The 21528-nt window shown below is 37.8% G+C and overlaps 1 protein-coding gene across 6 annotated transcripts in view; it reads left to right on the plus strand.

The window, feature by feature from the left end:
• Positions 1–21528, plus strand: part of LAMA2 (laminin subunit alpha 2) — a 693105-nt gene that overhangs the window by 579931 nt on the left and 91646 nt on the right. For all 6 annotated transcript variants that reach the window (XM_027551500.1, XM_027551497.1, XM_027551499.1 and 3 more), the window contains 3 exons: positions 7553–7655; positions 18823–18939; positions 20620–20802. In XM_027551500.1, coding sequence (XP_027407301.1) covers positions 7553–7655; positions 18823–18939; positions 20620–20802 — 403 coding nt within the window. The remainder of the gene's footprint in view (positions 1–7552; positions 7656–18822; positions 18940–20619; positions 20803–21528) is intronic.

The raw sequence follows: 21528 nt of genomic DNA on the forward strand, positions 1-21528 counted from the left end.
CCATAAATGATTTATTAGCTAACAAAACATGTAGCAACCTACATATACTATTAGATCCTATTTTGTGTGACACAATAAAAGATTTTAGATAATTTATATATACATATATGTATATATACACAGACAGAGAAGAACTTATTTATAAAAATACAATCTCTAAAAAGCAGGAAACAAAATATCTTGCAACTCTAAGAACCTCATTTATATTTCACATGCTGTAGACAACGGCTCAGAAACTCAGATGTGGTGCTTATAAATATGTATGAAGTATAATTAGCTTGGAAAATGCTGCTTCATCAACAGCCCTGATATTGTTGATGTGCTTCAGTGACTTACTAAGCAGTGTTGGAAAAGGAACTCTCCAGATTCCAACAAATTGAAACCGTTCTCTTCTTGCATCCCATGTTAGTGTCTTCCATTCTGTCATCCTATGGCAGACTTGTCTTTTAAACCTGGACTGTTGGTATGTTGCTGTATGCCATCAGCTCTTTACTGTTTTGGAGTGATTCTTTGCCCTATTCTTATTAAACAATTAAATTTGTGTTCTAAAACGCTTACATACATGTGCAGATGCACGTGCGCACGCACACACACAAACACCACACACAATTCAGTTGCAAATGATTTCACTGGTGAATCTACCAAACATTTAAGAAAGAAGTAATAAATTCTTCATACTGTGCATGGGGTTCTCAAGGCAAGAATAATGAAGTGGTTTGCCATTCCCTTCTCCAGTGGACCGTATTCTGTCAGACCTCTCCACCATGACCTGCCCGTCTTGGGTGGCCCCACAGGGCATGGCTTAGTTTCAGTGAGTTAGACAAGGCTGTGGTCCTAGTGTGATTAGATTGACTAGTTTTCTGTGATTGTGCTTTCAGTGTGTCTGCCCTCTGATGCCCTCTCACAACACCTACCATCTTACTTGGGTTTCTCTTACCTTTGACGTGCGGTATCTCTTCACGGCTGCTCCAGCAAAGCGCAGCCGCTACTCCTTACTTTGGAAGAGGGGTATCTCCTCACCGCCGCCCCTCCTGACCTTGGACATGGAGTAGCTACTCTCAGCCCTCCTGTGCCTGCGCAGGCACTGCTCCTTGGACGTGGGGTAGCTCCTCTCGGCCGCCACCCCTGACCTCAGACATGGGGTAGGTCCTCTCGGCCGCGCTTATGCGCTGTCACAACCTGGCACTCTCGGCCACTGCCCCTGACGTCGGACATGTGGTAGCTTCTCTCACCGCGCTTGTGCTTCATCGCAGCCCCCTGCGCTTATCATGAACAGTATGAAAAGGCAAAATGATAGGATACTGAAAAAGAAACTCCCCAGGTCAGTAGGTGCCCAATATGCTACTGGAGATCACTGGAGAAATAACTCCAAGAAGAATGAAGGGATGGAGCCAAAGCAAAAACAATACCCAGTTGTGGATGTGATTGGTGATAGAAGCAAGGTCCGATGCTGTAAACAGCAATATTGCATAGGAACTTGGAATCAGGTCCATGAATCAAGGCAAATTGGAAGTGGTCAAACAAGAGATGGCTAGAGTGAACGTCGACATTCTAGGAATCAGCGAACTAAAATGGACTGGAATGGGTGAATTTAACTCAGATGACCATTATATCTAGTACTGTAGGCAGGAAGCCCTTAGAAGAAATGGAGTAGCCATCATGGTTAACAAGAGTCCAAAATGGAGTACTTGGATGCAATCTCAAAAACAACAAAATGATCTCTGTTCGTTTGCAAGGCAAACCATTCAATATCACAGTAATCCAAGTCTATGCCCCAACCAGTAACGCTGAAGAAGCTGAAGTTGAATGGTTCTATGAAGACCTACAAGACCTTTTGGAACTAACACCCAAAAAAGATGTCCTTTTCATTATAGGGGACTGGAATGCAGAAATAGGAAGTCAAGAAACACCTGGGATAACAGGCAAATTTGGCCTTGGAATACAGAATGAAGCAGGACAAACACAATAGAGTTTTGCCAAGAGAATGCACTGGTCATAGCAAGCACCCTCTTCCAACAACACAAGACAAGACTCTACACATGGAAATCACCAGATGGTCAACACCGAAATCAGATTGATTATATTCTTTGCAGCCAAAGATGGAGAAGCTCTATACAGTCAGCAAAAACAAGATCGGGAGCTGACTATGGCTCAGACCATGAGCTCCTTATTGCCAAATTCAGACTTAAATTGAAGAAAGTAGGGAAAACCACTAGACCATTCAGGTATGACCTAAATCAAATCCCTTATGATTATACAGTAGAAGTTAGAAATAGATTTAAGGGACTAGATCTGATACCTAGAGTGCCTGATGAACTATGGACTGAGGTTCATGACATTGTACAGGAGACAGGGATCAAGACTATCCCCATGGAAAAGAAATGCAAAAAAGCAAAATGGCTGTCTGGAGAGGCCTTACAAATAGCTGTGAAAAGAAGAGAAGTGAAAAGCAGAGGAGAAAAGGAAAGATATAAGCATCTGAATGCAGAGTTCCAAAGAATAGCAAGAAGAGATAAGAAAGCCTTCCTCAGTGATCAATGCAAAGATAGAGAAAAACAACAGAATGGGAAAGACTAGAGATCTCTTCAAGAAAATTAGATATACCAAGGGAACATTTCATGCAAAGATGGGCTCGATAAAGGACAGAAATGGTATGGACCTAACAGAAGCAGAAGATATTAAGAACAGATGGCAAGAATACACAGAAGAACTGTACAAAAAAGATCTTCATGACCAAGATAATCATGATGGTGTGATCACTCAACTAGAGCAGACATCCTGGAATGTGAAGTCAAGTGGGCCTTAGAAAGCATCACTACGAACAAAGCTAGTGGAGGTGATGGAATTCCAGTTGAGCTATTCCAAATCCTGAAAGATGATGCTGTGAAAGTGCTGCACTAAATATGCCAGCATATTTGGAAAACTCAGCAGTGGCCACAGGACTGGAAAAGGTCAGTTTTCATTCCAATCCCAAAGAAAGGCAATGCCAAAGAATGCTCAAACTACCACACAATTGCACTCATCTCACACGCTAGAAAAGTAATGCTCAAAATTCTCCAAGCCAGGCTTCAGCAATACGTGAACCGTGAACTTCCTGATGTTCAAGCTGGTTTTAGAAAAGGCAGAGGAACCAGAAATCAAATTGCCAACATCCTCTGGATCATCGAAAAAGCAAGAGAGTTCCAGAAAAACATCTATTTCTGCTTTATTGACTGTGCCAAAGCCTTTGACTGTGTGGATCACAATGAACTGTGGAAAATTCTGAAAGAGACGGGAACACCAGACCACCTGACCTGCCTCTTGAGAAACCTATATGCAGGTCAGTAAGCAACAGTTAGAACTGGACATGGAACAACAGACTGGTTCCAAACAGGAAAAGGGGTACGTCAATGCTGTATATTGTCACCCTGCTTATTTAACTTATATGCGAAATGCTGGGCTGGAAGAAGCACAAGCTGGAATCAAGATTGCCGGGAGAAATATCAATCACCTCAGATATGCAGATGACACCACCCTTATGGCAGAAAGTGAAGAGGAAATAAAAAGCCTCTTGATGAAAGTGAAAAGAGGAGAGTGAAAAAGTTGGCTTAAAGCTCAACATTCAGAAAACGAAGATCATGGCATCTGGTCCCATCACTTCATGGGAAATAGATGGGGAAAGAGTGGAAACAGTGTCAGACTTTATTTTTTGGGGCTCCAAAATCATGGCAGATAGTGATTGCAGCCTGAAATTAAAAGGTGCTTACTCCTTGGAAGAAAAGTTATGATCATCCTAGATATTATATTGAAAAGCAGAGACATTACTTGCCAACAAAGGTCCATCTAGTCAAGGCTATGGTTTTTCCAGTGGTCATGTATGGATGTGAGAGTTGGACTGTGAAGAAGGCTGAGTGCCAAAGAACTGTGGTGTTGGAGAAGACTCTTGAGAGTCCCTTGGACTGCAAGGAGATCCAACCAGTCCATTCTAAAGGAGATCAGTCCCAGGTGTTCTTTGGAAGGAATGATGCTAAAGCTGAAACTCCAGTACTTTGGCCACCTTATGTGAAGAGTTGACTCATTAGAAAAGACTCTGATGCTGGGAGGGATTGGGGGCAGGAGGAGTAGGGGACAACAGAGGATGAGATGGCTGGATGGCATCACCGACTCGATGGACATGAGTTTGAGTGAACTCCGGGAGATGGTGATGGACAGGGAGGCCTGGCGTGCTGTGATTCATGGGGTCGCAAAGAGTGGGACACAACTGCGTGACTGAACTGAACTGAATAAATTCTTCAGAGAATTGAAGAGGAGGAAATTGTCCCAGTCATTCCATGATGCCAGTGTTACTATGATGCAAACCAAAGACATTATGAAAAAAAAAAGAAAATTACAGACCAATATCCCTCATAAACCTAGATGGAAAAATTCTGACAATGTTAAAACATAGAATCCAACCATTTATTAAGATTATCTACAAATTAGAAGAATGTATTTGCAAATTACATGTCTCATGAAGGATTTGTATCCATATTATATGTAAATGTCTTTCAAAACTCACTAAGAACAAATAACCCAATAAAAACTTGTACAAAAAGTTTTAACAGGCGCAGCCAAGGAAGATGGTGAAAAGCACATGAAAAAACACTCAGCATAATTAGTTGCAAGGAAAATGCAAATTAAAATCCAAATGTTGTACACATCATTAGAATGTCTAAAATCTTAAAAGACCAACTATATCAAGTAGTGACAAGGATATAGTTACATTTGTCTTACCCACTGCTAGTGTAAATTTAAAATAGTACAAGTAATTTGGAAAACATGTTGATTGTTTTTTAAAAGCGTAAACATATATCCACCAGATAGTCTAGCCACACCACTTAGAGGTCTTTCATTCCAAGAGGAATCATCATATGTTCATACAAAGATTTGTATACAAATGTTAATAGCGACTCTATTTAGAATAGCCAAAACTGATATAATCCAAATGTCCATCAAGAAGTGAATGAATAAATAGATTGGGGCATGTCCATGTGGGACTTCCCAGGTGGCACAGTGGTAAAGAATCCACCTGCCAATGTGGGAAATGCAAGATATGCCAGCTCGAACCCTGGGTCGGGAAGAACCCCTAGAGTGGGAGATGGCAACCAACTCCAGTATTCTTGCCTGGAAAAAATTCCATGGACAGAGGAGCCTGGCAGGCTACAGGCCATGGGGTCACAAAGAGTTGGACATGACTGAGCAACTGAACACACACACTTATCTATGTAAATAAAAAAGAGATCACATTTTGATACACACACAACATGGATAAATGTCAAAATAATTACACTGAATGAAAGAAGCCAAACAAGAAAAAAAGAGTACTACATACTGGATAATTCTATTATATAAAAGTCCATAAAATACAGACTAAAAGTGTTGGAAACCAGAGTAGTGCTTATGTGGAGATACAGAAGGACAAGGAGTGGAAGGGAGGGTATGAAAAGAAATGATGGGTATGTTCTCTACCTCAATTGTTTGACGGTTTCATGGGTGTATAAATATCAAAGCTTATCAAACTGTAAAATTTAAATATGGTAAGTTTACTTATACCTCACTAAAACTGTTGCAAAGTGTAAGAAAGTAGAAAAAAATGAACATTGCCCATCACTCTTCCTAGTCCCTCCGAATTTCCACAGCTCGGACTTAAGCTTTTTTCCATGTTGTCTGGCCCTTCTTTTTTCTCTCACCTCATTTCATTAATTTTCTTATGCACAGCAGGTCAACTCTCCTTCCTTTACCCGCTTGCCTCCTTTGCATATCCAAGATCAGCTGTAAAATGTTGGTTGTTAGATTCTCACCAGACCATGTTCCTGTAGAAAGGAATTCATACCTTAAGACTCTGGGGAAAGCTTGCTCCCTTGCTTGCTTGCTTTGTCTAGCTCGATCTCGTATTATGAATCAGCCGTGTTATCCTGATGGCTCAGGATCATCACTGTCAATATTGACATCTACGGAAACCTGTTTCATCCTTATCCAAATAGATTTGGATTGCTGAGATTTAAAAATTCTCCAAGTTGGTTTTCTTTCCTCATTGTCAGTTTGTCAGTTGGCACTTTGGCTGCTTTCATGTGCTTATTTAGAGAATCCTCATTCTTCTTTCTTTGTAATTTCCTTTCTCTAATCTGTTTTGATTCAGGAAATCTGTAACCAGGAGTAAGAATGGCATATAAATTTGGAACAAGTATAGAAGCTGAGTGGGTAATAGAGCCTTATTTTTTTGAGTAAGGTACATTGGATTTGTGCCATTGATATTGACACTCTTACCTTTTTTTCAAAATAAATAACACTTCAATGACATTACTGTATCTAATTCCCCACAGACACCATAGGACCAAGCATTTCTGTATTCTCAGTTGAAGAAAGTGTCCATTTCCCACAGCATAATTTGTCAGAGTTGTCAGGCAGCTCTTTTTTGCAAAGGCTGGATATAAATGCACAGATTCTTTTTATTTATGTAGATGTTTCCAATATGTCCTTTTGTAGATAACATAGTATTATTTAATCAATCTGTTTTATAATCAATAGATTATTTAAGTGAAAGCTGTTGGAATAACACCTTAAAGTAAATTTTACCACAACAGTAGCAGTCTGTAATCTCTCCTAGTTTAATGTTCAAATAGTATGATAAAAAATGCTGTTAAAGCACTGGAAATGTAGTTGAATAGTATTATGTCTAGGCTAACCTGAGTTTAGATTTATAACTTCAACAGTAAGTATTTAGTATTCTCTAGCTTTTCTTACACTCTGAAATACTCTTCCAGTGTAGAATTCACAAGATCTAAATTTGTAAGATCCTATTTGATTTATCTTTTGGTATATAATGATTCTTGAAGTGAGAACATTACTAAAATGGATAACTAAACATTTATTTTAAGCAATCTTTTTCCCATATCACTCTATTGTCTTTGTGTTACCTCTCTTAGTTCAAGCCTCAACAAATCCATCTTTGCTAGGAGATGATTGTGGCTCAGAGACTGTCATTTAGAAGGTTTTATTTTGCCCTAAGACTTGGAGATGCCTTCAGAAAAGGATCACTGTTCTTCCTCATTTCAATACCTAAGGGACAGGAAATGCTTCCTCCACTTACCCCACAGCTTGAATGAAATGTGCCTAGGGATAAAGTCAAGGATGTGCTTAGTTCTTAATTTGCTTGACCATTTGACAGCACTTGATAATACTGACTAGTTACAACGTTGCAACACTGCCAGTCATCATACTCTGAGCCACTTCTGTAACTCTTGATTTCCATGATATCGTGCTCTCCTAGGTTCTCTTTGTCCTTTCTGGAATCTCAATCACCTTTCTTTCTGTACCTGCCTTTAAATAAATGTTGGGATTCCCAAGGGTTCTCTTCTAGACTTTCTTCTCATCTCCTCACTTTAATCACAAATATGTGCTGATAATGTATTATTCTGCATACGTAGTTCAGAATGCTTTCCTAAAGGTAAACAGTGTACCAACTGCCTGCAAGAAAGCTCTACTTCTTTGTTCTTTGACTTTAGAAATGTGACACTTCTTTTTCTGCCCACAGGCAGCAGGTCCTCAGGGTTCATTAAAGGAAGGTGCCAAAGGTTCTCTTCAGAAAAGCTTTGGGATTCTTAATGAAGCCAAGAAGTTAGCAAATGATGTGAAAGGTTAGTGCGATCTCTTTTTATTATTATTTTCAGTGCAATTGTAGCTGTAATTAGTAGGACATTTTATCAGATTATTGGAAAAATGTAATTGTTGTGCCATGGTTTATGATTATTTTTACTATCTAGATTTAGTGCAAATAAACTATCTTATCAGTTTTACTGTATTTTACCTTCACATGTCATTTTGTACTGAGCATTACTTCAAAATTTTTAAACCTAATTTCTGTAACATCGTTTCATCTGTATCTTAAGTATAGGAACTTTTAATTTTTAAAGTATGGTAAATTTTAAAGAGCATCAAATGCCACCTTTTTTGACTTTAGAAATTATGGTCAAAAATGAATGAATAAGGCAGATACAGTATAAATGTCGTTGTGCAGCTTTCGATTTAGTGGGCCACATGTCTCAAAAAGCTTTTGCCTCTTAAATACATTTTTGTGTATTTTATTCCTAATTCAAAGATCAAAGTGCACAAAATATGTGTCTTGATATCGTATGGGTTTTGCATTAAAAATTCAATACAGCCCACATTCTAGATAAGTTATTATATTTATTATTTCATTCAAATATCTCCTGTTCTCATGTAATTGCCTCCTATTTCTGTCTTTGGTCTCATTCCTTCCCCTTTGCTGGCTTGCATCCAGCTCCCCACCCTTACTGAGATATTCATGTTCTCTGAAAACTTGCTGCCATTTCAAACCTCCACATTCTGCAGTGTTCATTCTTCTCTTTGGAACTCCTCATCATCCCTTTTTTCCAACCAACTACCTTCTACCAGACCCTCAAGATTTAGTCCAAATGTGTCATCTCCAGGAGGCCTGGCACCCCATCTGAATTACATGCCTCCTCTCTGTGCACCCCGTTCTCATAGACTTGTCAAATCATCAGAGCCATGGACTTAGCATCCATGTTCTAGAGGACAGTAGCAGGATCTTCTTTTTAGCTTTGTATTTTGGTGTATAGTATCACAGTGACTATTTCAATTCAGGAAATAAGCCTATTTTTAAAATAAAGGAATAATGTTGGTCTTTACTAACTTTAGAAAGAAAAGAGATTTTTATCATTTATATTTGCCAGTGCTCTCAATGAATAGTCTTTTATTTCCAATAGAGGCTGGTATGGAATTACATGTTTTGTCTCCATTATAGATAGTACTCTGACAGTAAATGCTTTGGGATTGTGTATCATAAGTAAAATATGACCCCTTATATGTATAATCCTATGCAGGAAACTGTATTTGTTACAACCTGAAAAATAGCTGTAGAGTCAATCTGGTTTTCCTAATTTGGCAAGTTGGGTTATCTCATTACTTGGTCATCACGCCTTTCTCTCCAGTGCACTTGCCCAGAGCTGACATCAGGGTGCGGTGAGAGAGGTTCAGCCACACAAGTGCCGAGTTAGATTCTGTTCCTATTTAAAATTTTTAATATTTTGCTCATATTGATCTTTTTTGAATTAAATGTGATTTAAAAAAAAATACTGCATGAAAATGTTTTATCTTGAACACTGAGTTTTGGGGGGCCCCTTTGAATTTCACACCTGAGGTGAATGCCTGAGTCTCCTCACCCTGCTCCCAGCCCTGTCCTTGACTCTGTTTCACCACAAACACTGGTGTTATGAAAATGAAAAAAGAGTCTCATGTTTTAAGAGTTTTTTCTCCAAGGGAAAAAGAAATCTAAGGACAGGTATGGTAGCCAGGGTTAGGTGACAGAAAGGTTCATTAGTTTAAATGCCCTTTTTTGTACTTCAGGTAGTACATTATTTAAAGTAATGAAAACCCACAAACTACTCAAGTAATAATTCCTCCAGAAATCCAAGCCAAGGCTCTGACGGAGATGGGAATGTTTTCCTGCTACATTATGACATTCCCCTGATTTGTGGCCAATTACACACGTTATAAAACGGCTCTTAATCAGGGAAATGCCATATATTACCACCAGGAACTGCTGAAATAGGCCCTACAGAGCAAAATACTTGACAGAAGCTATTAAAATAGAGATTTAGTCATTTCTCTCTCTATGGTGCCTGGAGTTAGAAGGAATAAAAATGGTGAGGCAGTATACCCTCCATATTTCTAATGTGTTACTTGGTTCTAGTCAGTACAATACAGTTAGTCCATGAGCTTTAGTCATGAACAACTTAGAGCTGCTCCCTGCCATCCTTATGCTGTCCTTGCCTTCAGAGAACCAGAACTTTCCAGCAGCAGTTTGTTTTGCCTTTTAAGTTTTGAGTATATATTTATTAAAAGGAAATTTGCCCTTCTGCACATTTGCCATTTGAGACCAGTCTGTATCAAATTGATTGAATGTCCCTGGAGATAAAAATTGTTTTGTTGATGGATATGGGGCTTGATACAAATTGATGACCAAAAAAGCTAGAAGATAAATTGATGCCACTGGGTGAATTAATACTACTTTGCAGATTGACAAAGGATTTTGTCAAAAAAAAAAAAAAATAGCCAGGTGAGGCTCTCATGGAATGTGTACAGGGCAAGGATTGAAGTTGAGGATGATATATTAGAAGTGTGGAAATACTAAAATTCTACAATTATATACCTTATCTTATATAGAGTAACTTTTAAATTTTATTTGCCTCTTCATTTAACCCTACTTTTCAACTTTCCTCAAATAAGTGAAATTATTTAATTACTTAGGAACAAATAGATAACATCTCTATAAAATGAATGACATGCACATTGAATAAAAAGATCTATTCTCAAGCCCAAGGATATGGAATCAATGAACTGTATGACATAAGATGTTGTCCAAAACACAGAACAGTGCCAGAATTACCCCCAAAATTAATTTTAATCAAATTAATCCATATTTTCCTTCTGTACCATGAGCTTCCAGATGCTGAGTCATTAAGACCAGACAAGTGTATCAAAATGGCTTTGCGATCATGAATATAACACACTTGCAATTACTAACCTGTTAAGAGTCTGTGTTGTTATTTCAGATTAGATACAAACAGAATAAACAGGAATATTGTAGTGATATTAAACTGAAGTATGATTTAGGAATTAAAATTTGCAGGACACTAATCTTCTCAGTCTGCTGGCTTTCTGAATAAAGTAGCTATTCCTCTCTCCCAATAATAAATAAATAAAAGTATTTTTATATTATTAAAAATAGACTCCTGTTGGGAATTCCCTGGTGGTCCAGTGGTAAGGACTCCATACTTTCATTGCCAAGGGTGGGGATTCAATACCTGATCAGGCTACCAAACCCACAAGCCACATAGGACAGCCAAAATATTATACATATATATATAGTGGTTTAGTCACTAAGTCGTATACGACTCTTGCAACCCATGGACTGTAGCCCTTCAGGCTCTTCTGACCATTAGATTCTCCAGGCAAGAATACTAGAGTGGACTGCCATTTCCTTCTCCAAGGGATCTTCCCAACCTAGGGAGTGAACCGGGGTCTTCTGCACTGCAGACAGATTCTTTACTGACTGAGCTACCAGAGAAGTCCCAGTATGTATGTGTGTGTATATATATATGTATATAATATATATTTGGAGAAAGAAATGGCAACCCACTTCAGTAGTCTTACCTGGAGAATCCCATGGACAAAGGAGCCTGGCGGGCTACAGTTCATGGGGTCGCAAAGAGTCAGACATGACTGAGTGACTAACACACACACACACATAATATATAGTATAATATTTATATTATATTATATTATATTATATGTATTTTTTGCATAATTTGCATACTACCATTTGCCAGAATCCCAAAAGTAGGCAAGTGGAAGACAAACAAACCATTCCATTGACAAAAAATAATTTTGGATTAAATGGATAAAGCCAACCCTGCATCCCCTAGCCTATTGTAGCCCGAGAACAAGCTAATATTTTCCTGTATGAATTGCTGATTCCTCATGCAGAGTTTTAGTTCCTCCTTTGGTGTGTGAACAGAGAAAATTGAGAAATTAAAATAGAGTTGGACTCGGTTTCAGAGTTTAAATGAGAAGTGGCAAAATAAGGGCCAAACACGAAAGGACAGAATCTGTTAGAACCAGAGAGTACTTGTCTCACTTAAAGGTATTTAAATTACATTTTTTTTAGAATACCTTGCTGGCTGAAACAGAAGGAGCCTGTAAACCCATACTCAGGCTTTGGAGCTTGTCCTAGAGGAACCACATGGAGTTTTTGATGTCTGGTTATTTTGGTTTCTCATTCAACTGGCTGAAGAGAGGACTGTCCTCTATCCTGATATCTTAAGACTTTGGAGATGATAGTGAAAGCGAAGTCACTCGGTGGTGTCTGACTCTTTGCAACCCCATGGACTGTAGTCTACCAGGTTCCTCCGTCCATGGGATTTTCGAGGCAAGAGTACTGGAGTGGGCTGCCATTTCCTTCCCCAGGGGATCTTCCTGACCCAGGGACTGAACCCAGGTCTTCCACATTTCAGGCAGACACTTTAAGGTCTGAGGCACCAGGGAAGCCCGGTAGACATGTTGCCAGACAAATCCCCCTTCTCTCCTCCCCTCAGGCTTCAGCTCTAATCTGGTAGTGGGAGGAAGAACATGTTCAGTTGCAGCAAATGGCTATTGAGGGCCTAGCCAGCACTGTGCCCAAGGCAAACAAGAATTGATTTGGCACTTTTTAATCAGGACAAAGTTTCCCGGTAACATGCCTTCCTATAAACACAGGCCCTATTTACTGATCTTAGAGGTTCCCTTGCATGGTACATGTAAGGGATATGTCTGGGCAAAAGAGGAAATCAGAGATAGGACACATCCCAAACTTGTGACAGCAACTGAGAAAAGGTAAGCATAGGAAAAATGTAATGGAAGAGGGCTAGGTGTGCCCCAGTGTGGAAAGACTGGGTGGAGCAACCTCATCAAATCAATTGAAAGGAGGCCAGCAACAAGAATGGGATTCTGGATTTCACCCAACTTTCTTCCTTACTTAGCTGCTCTTCCTTCAGTATGAGTGTTGGGATCCTGCACTCAATGGTGGGGTTGACTTGGGGCCAGGTTCATGTAAGTAGATGAAAAATTACAGTAAAGTGACTTGAGATAAATTTTACCTCTTATGTTCTTAAAACATTCAAAGGCAAAAACATAATGTAATAAAATTAATAAATTGTATAGAGTAATCAAGGGCTTCCCAGGTGGCTCAGTGGTAAAGACTCCAACTGCCAATGCAGGAGACATAGGAGACGCAGGTTTGATCCCTGGGTCAGGAAGGAAATGGCAACCCACTCCAGTAGTCTTGCCTGGGAAATTCTATGAACAGAGGAGCCTGGTGGGCTACAGTCCATGCAGTCACAAAGAGTTGAACATGACTAAGTGACTGAGCTCGCATCCATAGAGTAATCACATATTATAAAATGTGGTAAAGTTAACCATTTTTGTATGTAAGTGAAAGTGTTAGTTGCTCAGTCATGTCCAACTCTGCAACCCATGGACTGTAACCCACCAGGCTCCTCTGTCCATGGGACTATCTAGACAAGAATACTGGAGTGGGTAGCCATTCCTTTCTCCAGGGGAATCTTCTTGACCCAGATATCAAACCCAGGTCTCCTGCATTGCAGGCATATTCTTTACCATCTGATTCTGCAACAGAATCATTTAAGTCAAAGAAATTCTGTTTGAATACACTGCATACATATAGTAGCGCCAGCACTTTAACTAGCCCAAGTTAATGTGGTTCCAAAGATGATGTTTTTAAGCACTGCTGGATAAAAACACTAGCTTTTTGCCATGGTGTAGAGGTGACACATTACCATTCATGGCCCTAACAAATGTTTGATAAATGAGTGAATGGATGAGCATTGCAGGAATCTCTCATTACCAGAAAGGTCAAAATCAAGGTTTTCACCTCATACAGATCCCTTACCTCTTCCAAACTCTCTGCTTCAGAACTGTGGATAAAGCACTGCATAAGTTAACCTGCTCTCTAATTCAGAAGGGATACTGGGCTAAATGAGTTATAAGCTGGAATCAAGAACAACAGGAGAAACATCAACAACTTCAGATATGCAGATGATACTACTCTAATGGCAGAAAGCAAAGAGGAACTAAAGAGTCTCTCAATGAGGGTGAAGGAGGAGAGTTAAAGAGCCAGCTAAAAACTAAATATGAAAAAAATAAAAATCATGACATCTGGCCCCATTACTACATGGCAAATAGAGGGGGGAAGATGGAAGTAGTGACAAATTTCCTCTTCTTGGGCTCTAAAATCACTGTGGATGGTGACTGCAACCATGAAATCAGAAGACATTTGCTTCTTGGCAGGAAAGTTCCAACAAACCTAGACAGTGTGTTGAAAAGCAGAGACATTACTCTGCCTACAAAGGTCCATATAGTCAAGGTTATGGTCTTCCCAGTGGTCACTTACTGTTGTGAGAGCCGTACCGTAAAGAAGGCTGAGTGCCAAAGAACTGATGCCTTCGAATTGTGGTGCTGGAGAAGATTCCTGAGAGTCCCTTGTACAGCAAGGAGATCAAATCAGTCAGTCTTAAGGGTAATCAACCCTGAATAATCATCGGAAGAACTGATGCTGAAGCTGAAACTCCAGTATTTTGGTCATCTGATGTGAACAGCTGATTGGAAAAGTCTCTGATGCTGGGAAAGATTGAAAGCAGAAGAAGAAGAAGGCATCAGAGGATGAGATGGCTGGATGGCATCACCAACGCAATGGACATGAATTTGGACAAACTGCAGGAGATGGGACAGAGAGGCCTGGTGTGCTACAGTCCATGGAGTTGCAAAGGGTCAGACAAAACTGGATGACTAAACACCAACAATTCAGAAGGAGCCTCGACAACAAAGGATGAAACATGATTGTTACTTTGTAAAATACTTGTATAAAAAATCTTAAAAGAGAAGCCATTCCTCCATTTTTTGATAAAGAAGCAAATCATAAGTGATACTGAGTTTAAGTAGTAGCTCATAAGACAAATTTCATGATAATGAAAATTTTGTTTGCAAAATGTTATCTATATGGTAATTTGCAGTAGTTCCATTTAACTAGACCCCTTCAATATTAAAAACAATTATACAAACTTCACCCTTATGAATGAGAGAGTCTCTCAAGGTATTTATTTGTGCTTTGTTATCCCCTCCAGCATTCTGGCCTGGAGAATTCCATGGACTGTATAGTCCATGGGGTCAGAAAGAGTCAGACACAACTAAGTGACTTTCACTTTCATGTGAGTAAGTTAAAAATTGCATTTGAGGAACTTAATTAGATATGTTTGAATAGTCAAAATAGAACATTCCCATTAAAATATATAAAATCATTCTTATATTTAGTTGATAATGGGGGCCATATATTAAGAACATATAAAAGGAAAATAAACAACTTTAGATTCTAGATGATTCACTTTAAACACAGAAGAAAGTAAATCATAAATAACATTACTGAAAACTGGCAAAAATACCAAAGCAGTTCTCAACCCAATGTGAATTACCAAACCAATGTGAATTATTTTGTTACCTTTTAATAACTGCATAATAAATCCAGTACTTTCTCATACATCCTTCAACTGATTTCTCGTATCAGTCATATGAAGTTATCTTCATTTTACACATGTAAAAATGGATAGAAATGACAGTTGAACCCACATCTTCCAACTCTAGTCCTATAATTATTTCATTGCACTATACTACTTTCTCTAATGGCTAAAATATGTAAAAGGATGCATCATCAATGATCAAAGAAATACTTGTAATAGCTTTATTTTGAATTATTACATAGTTCAATATTACCAGTTCCAATAAGCTAAATGCTAATACATTTAGCACAGTAACAGGAACATGGTCAACATGAGTAAATTAGTACTGTTATTAATGGAAGTGACTTGCAACTGTGTCTAGTGATTTTCATTCTGAATATACCTACCTCACTCAGTGTTACACAACAAAGGGCACTGACATTGTCAGGCGTGTTCACAGTCCAGCCTGGCTGCTCTGCTTCTTTTCCCTCAGTTTATGAGCCCTGTCTCTGCCAAACTCATTCCTGAACATTTGTCTTCTAATGTGTGGGGAGTGCATGAGAAAGGGAGAGCTAAAATTAGAGCATGTATATGTAGCCTTTGAGGTTCAGTGGGTGTGGGATCTGGAGAGAGCATAAGTGACTTAGCTATAGCTAATGGGTATGAAAAGTGAGGAAATAAGGGGAGAAAGGTGTGCAAGGTAGCACTGTGGATTACAATATGGCTCCTTTTCTTGTTTATCAAAAATTATGAGTTGGAATCGATTTATCTTAACTACCAATAATTCTCTTTTTGTCCATGTTACCATTCAAACTGAACCACATGGGTTCTTTCTTTCATTTTAATTATAGAAACCTCTGCCTCAGGTATCTTCATTTAAAGGCAGCCTTGGATCATTTGTTTTCCTAGGTTTGCTTGGCTAACATTGTATAAGTTTTCCATCTTAAAATCTGCAGTTATTTTCTGCACACAACTTTTGTTTATCTGAAGAATTAGACTGACAAAGTGATAAAGTGTTTAGACTTGGTTTGAGAAATTCCAAAAGGTACTTCAGAGAAAAATGATCAGTGTATAAGAAAGGATAAACTAAGAAGAAAATAGAGTCAAATCCTGAAACAAAGAAATCAGAATAGGCTCAGAATATTCCCATTTTGAATTTCTAGTACAGAAAGCAGGGGAACAAAATTACTGCTTTGAAACTTGAGGAATGACAGTAACAATGTTCCTCAAATCAGTCTTTGTTCTGAATAATTGGCCTGATTGTTCAGCCAGTATTTGTTATCAGAATTCATAGAATAGTATAAACCAAGTGATGCCCTTTAAATTAATGGTTTTCTCAGTTATACATGAATATCTTGCTTGCCAGCACATTTTAAGTATTTCATTGTTTAAAAAGTCAAATCCAATCATGAAACTAAGAAATGAAATTTGTACTGTTCCATTTCCTTAATTGATTAAGACTTCTAAATTAATATCAAAAGAACCACCTTTAACTATTCTCAGGGAATTTGTATAGATATCACAGTCATAGTGAGATTGTCTTTATTTCAAAAAGTATTCTTTCCATAACCTATTCAAAGATTTTATTTTAGTACAGTGAAAATAACAGAAGTATTAAAAGAAAGATAAATTGTGATTGACAGAGGAGAAAATCTAATTACTTGGAAAGTATATTTTGAAGGACTAGCATTGAAAATAATATCTTAGTGACTGAAATGGACATATTGATGTTTTAGAGCCATGTTTTTCTGGAATATTTTATGCTTTAGTTTTCCATGATATTAGGTCTTTGGCTTGGAACCTAAAAGCAGATGCCTCCAACAATATTATGTGCTTATATTACTGTGGTATAACAGTGGTGTAATTCGTCTGCCTATAAAACCCTGATATGAAATGGAATGGATCATTAATTAATATGTTCAGTACTCTTTATCACATCCAGAACACTGATAGTTAAGAATCTTCCATCTATCTTCCCTTCCCTTTGCTAGTCTTCCCAGATGAAGCCAGTAAAAACAAAGATTGTTCCCTAAGCTGCCAGTGGCTTGTTTTGTTCCTCCAAGAAGCCAGATGCACTACCTCAACAAGGGGTGGACACACAGTCCAATCAAAACTGCTCTGCTCTGTTCAGTGAGATGTAGTCTCTCCTGGTCTGCCCACTCTGGGTACCAGCAAAGTGATGAGAGCGACAGTCGGTGTTGGTAGATAATGGTCTTCAGCATTTCAAGTTACTTTTTTTCTTTAACTTCTTTAAATGAAAAAACAAAAATATCTGCACAGAGAAAACAAATTAACCAGCACAACCAGGTATAAAATGCAAGTACATTATTTACTATATCATCCTTCACACCATTGTTATCTTTCTTGTATCATTCCTGGTTTTTATCTGCTATAAAATACAATGTTATATACAAACTAAAAACATTTGAACATGTTAAAAAATTAGTGGAGAGAAGCTGGACAAATTATACTAGTAATACTGCATTGTCTGAATCCCCTGCGGATGAGATGGTAAAGACTATGCCCGCAATGCACGAGACCCAAGTTCGATCCCTGGGTCAGGAAGATACCCTGGAAAAGGGAATGGCAACTCACTCCAGTATTCTTGCTGGAGAATTCCATGGACAGAGAAGTCTGGCAGGCTACAGTCCATCAGGTTGCAAAGAGTCAGACACAACTGAGCAATCACTTCCACTTCCACAGTAAATGATATATTTTAATGTTAAAGAAAGCATGCTAAAGTAGCAAGAAAAAACCTATATAAAGCCTACATAAAGTAATTTGTAAACTTTTATTTTCTCTATAAAAAACAAAAATGTGCCAGAGGCTATTTTTTCATGCCTTTGATTTTTATTTTTTTCAAATATTACTGTGATGTTTAGTAAAGTTGGGAGATTCTGCTTAACAGTCATATCTATTTGAGATTTTTAAAAACTAATTCAGTGTCCATTTTGATAATAAAGTTTTAAAAATAATGACATTTGAGTGATATCAAGAGGGTATCATTATAAATGCAATAAAAGACCAAATCTTTCAGTTTTTCTCCATAGAAAACCATCAAATTAAGTCAAATAAAGGTTAGATACCAGAGAAAATATAATTGTTGAATTTATTTGTGTGTCACGTGGACATATAAATGTATATTTTATAATCTGATCTGAAATATATTTGTATACAGATGCCAATAAGTTAAAATAAATCAATTTTCTTAATATTAAATAATTTCATATTAAAATAACCTGAAATTGTATAATATTGTTTTTATGTGGAATCTAGAAAAATGATGCACTCATTTTTGATGAATGCATGAAATGAACTCATTTGCAAGGCAAAAATAGAGACACAGACAAGAATAACAGATGTATGGATTCCAAGAGAGGAAGCAGGAGTGGGATGAATTGGGAGATTGGGATTGACATATATACACTACTATGTCTAAATTAGATAACTAGTGAGAATCTACTGTATAGCACAATGAACTCTACTCAACACTCTGCAGTGACCTAAATGGGAAAGAAATCCAAAAAATAGGGGATATATATGAACACATAACTGATTCACTTTGCCATACTACAGAAACTAATACAACATTGTAAAGAAACTATGCTCCAATAAAAATTAATTTTATAAAATAAAATAACCTGAAATTTTATATCCATCTGTAAGTTCACAGATGACTAAAATTGTTTCATCCTTTTTTGTTTTCTGTTCACAGAAAATGATGACCGACTGAATGGCTTGACAGCCAGATTAGACGATGCCAATATCAGAAACGGGGATCTCCTGAGAGCTTTGAATGACACTTTGGACAAGCTAGCAGCCATTCCAAATGGTAAGAACTCCAGACAATGCAAACTATCCTAATAGAAATGCACTGTTTAAAATGTTCCAACTTCTGCCTGTATTTCCTAGCACTATATTTGTACCATTGTCAGGCTATTAGATAATGGTTTTCTTACTTACGAATTCTTTGTAAGAATGAGAAACTGAGAAACTATTTGCACCATGATGTTTATCATTTGTTAACTGACATTTGTAGGAATAAATTACAAAAAAGAAAATAATAGACATCGTGTTATTGTATTGTTCTTCCACATTTCAGCCCAGGAAATCTTATATTGGTGGGAAAGAATAAAATCACACAGACACTTTCCTCTAAAATGTTGATTTATTACTATAAAATTGAAGTTTATTACAGTATCTACAGGGCTTCCCAGGTGGCCTAGTGATAAAGAACCCACCTGCCAATGCAGGAGACATAAAAAATTCAGGTTTGATCCCTGGGTCAGGAAGATCCCCTGGAGGAGGACATGGCAACCCACTCCAGTATTCTTGCCTGGAGAATCCCATGGGCAGAGGAGCCTGACAGACTATAGTCCATGGGGCCAGAAAGAGTTGGGCACAACTGAAGCAATTTAGCACGTACACAGTATCTACAGTAATAGGTGAGAACCAGCTGCCTTTCGGCACATTTTTCTTGGCAAAAACATTAAGATGTTAAGATTGAACCATGTCTATAATATCTTGTTATGCATTACCTGTTATTTGGAGTTAATGTTTGTTATTAGTTACTGAAAGCACTCTTGTTTTGGGGATACTATTTTTATATTTTAATAGCATGATACAACAGTAGCAAAAGTTGCTACCATTTATTAAGCAAGGCTTATTCAGCATGTTTATGTCAAGTGTATGTTACCCTCATACTAATCCTACAAGGTGAACAGCATTATTATCTCCCCTTTACAACAGGCAAACTTAGATGGGACACTGAGGGCCATTGTTAAAAGAGACGTAAGATTCCAACCTCACAGTTTAACTTCAGGGGCTGTGATCTTAACCACTAATCCACAACATATTAGTAGGCACATAAATATATGTACAATGTACATTTTTTATAAAAATTATGGTGAAGGAAACACATCTATACCTAACAGGAACTATTAAAACCTTAATGATTTTTTTACTTTTTTGACATTAAAAAGCCTAAGTAACTTTACTGATTTTCATGTCACTTCTTCAGTAGTAAATATGTTCATAGAAAATATCCATTGCTGATAACAAATATAAATTGTTTACACAAACACATGGTCTAATATATCCAAAAAAGTCTCTCTCTACCAAAACTGAAATACATTCGTTCCCTCCCCCCAACCCTGGAAGCGCAGATTAAATGTTAAAACTACTTTCAATGAAGCTATATGATTCAGATGGATAAACTTCTCTCTTTAATATGTTCAGCAGCAAATCACAATATCGCCTTCCACAATGAACTTTTAGAATAATCACGTTGCTATTTTAAGGGCTAATCAGGTATTCATAACGAAGGTCCCTGAGAAAATTCAATTTCACTGAAAGTGTACTTCATTTGCTATAGCTGAGTGAGACAAAGTTCAGCCTTTCCCTCGTGCCTGAGTCCCTGAGGTCACAGGCACAGCCTCTCTTTGACAAGCATGGATTAAGCCACTAACTCCAGATCCTTTGTTTTGTTTCTCATACCGTCTTCTGCTTACAGACACAGCTGCTAAACTGCAAGCCGTTAAAGACAAAGCAAGACAAGCCAACGACACAGCTAAAGATGTACTGGCGCAGATTAAAGATCTTCACCAGAACCTTGATGGCCTGAAGAAAAATTATAATCAACTAGCAGACAGTGTAGCCAAAACAAATGCTGTGGTCAAAGATCCTTCGAAGAACAGTAAGATCTCCTTTATCACTTTGATTGTTGCATTTATTTCTTCACACTCTAAAAGTATCCTAGACTCAGCTGCTAGAGCAGGAAGGAGCCCTCAGAGTGATGCAGTCTGCCCCCCTCCCTTCGTAGACTGGCCCCAGGAATTGAATGCCTATGGCTCCAGAACTGGAATACAAGACTCCCAGCTCCTCACTTGAGCTTATCTTATTCAAATTTCATCCGTTAAGAGGAAATTAAGAATTCTCAAAGCCTGCATGGTATTTGGCATAGGGATGCCACGTACTTTTTAATCCTTTAGTATAATTGAAAATGCAGTTATACTTGGGAAATTATATCCTCAGAGTTGTTGAAATTCCATGGAACCTGGAGGTCAAGGAGCACTCTAATTAGCAGACCTGTTAGAAGAGAATACTAAATGGGATCAACTTGAATGCATTCAAATTTGGAAAATACTGGTCTTTTATTACTTAAGATTCTAGTTAAACATTACCAGGAAATTAAAATATTTGCCTAGTTTATCAAGAATATTTCTTCATGTCTTTTATATATTGCATTAAACTACATTGAGTTAAATATGGATTTACTGAGAAAATGTGGGAGAACTAAATATAGTAATTTAAATTATTAAGTAATGAGCATTATAATTTTTAATATTGTTTTACTCTTTCAAGTAATAAAATGCTATCTTCATATGTGCTTGTACCAAAGGAGATGCTTGATTCTTTGTAC

Source organism: Bos indicus x Bos taurus, chromosome 9 (genome assembly GCF_003369695.1).
Source record: "Bos indicus x Bos taurus breed Angus x Brahman F1 hybrid chromosome 9, Bos_hybrid_MaternalHap_v2.0, whole genome shotgun sequence".
Classification (NCBI taxonomy): Eukaryota; Metazoa; Chordata; class Mammalia; order Artiodactyla; family Bovidae; genus Bos; species Bos indicus x Bos taurus.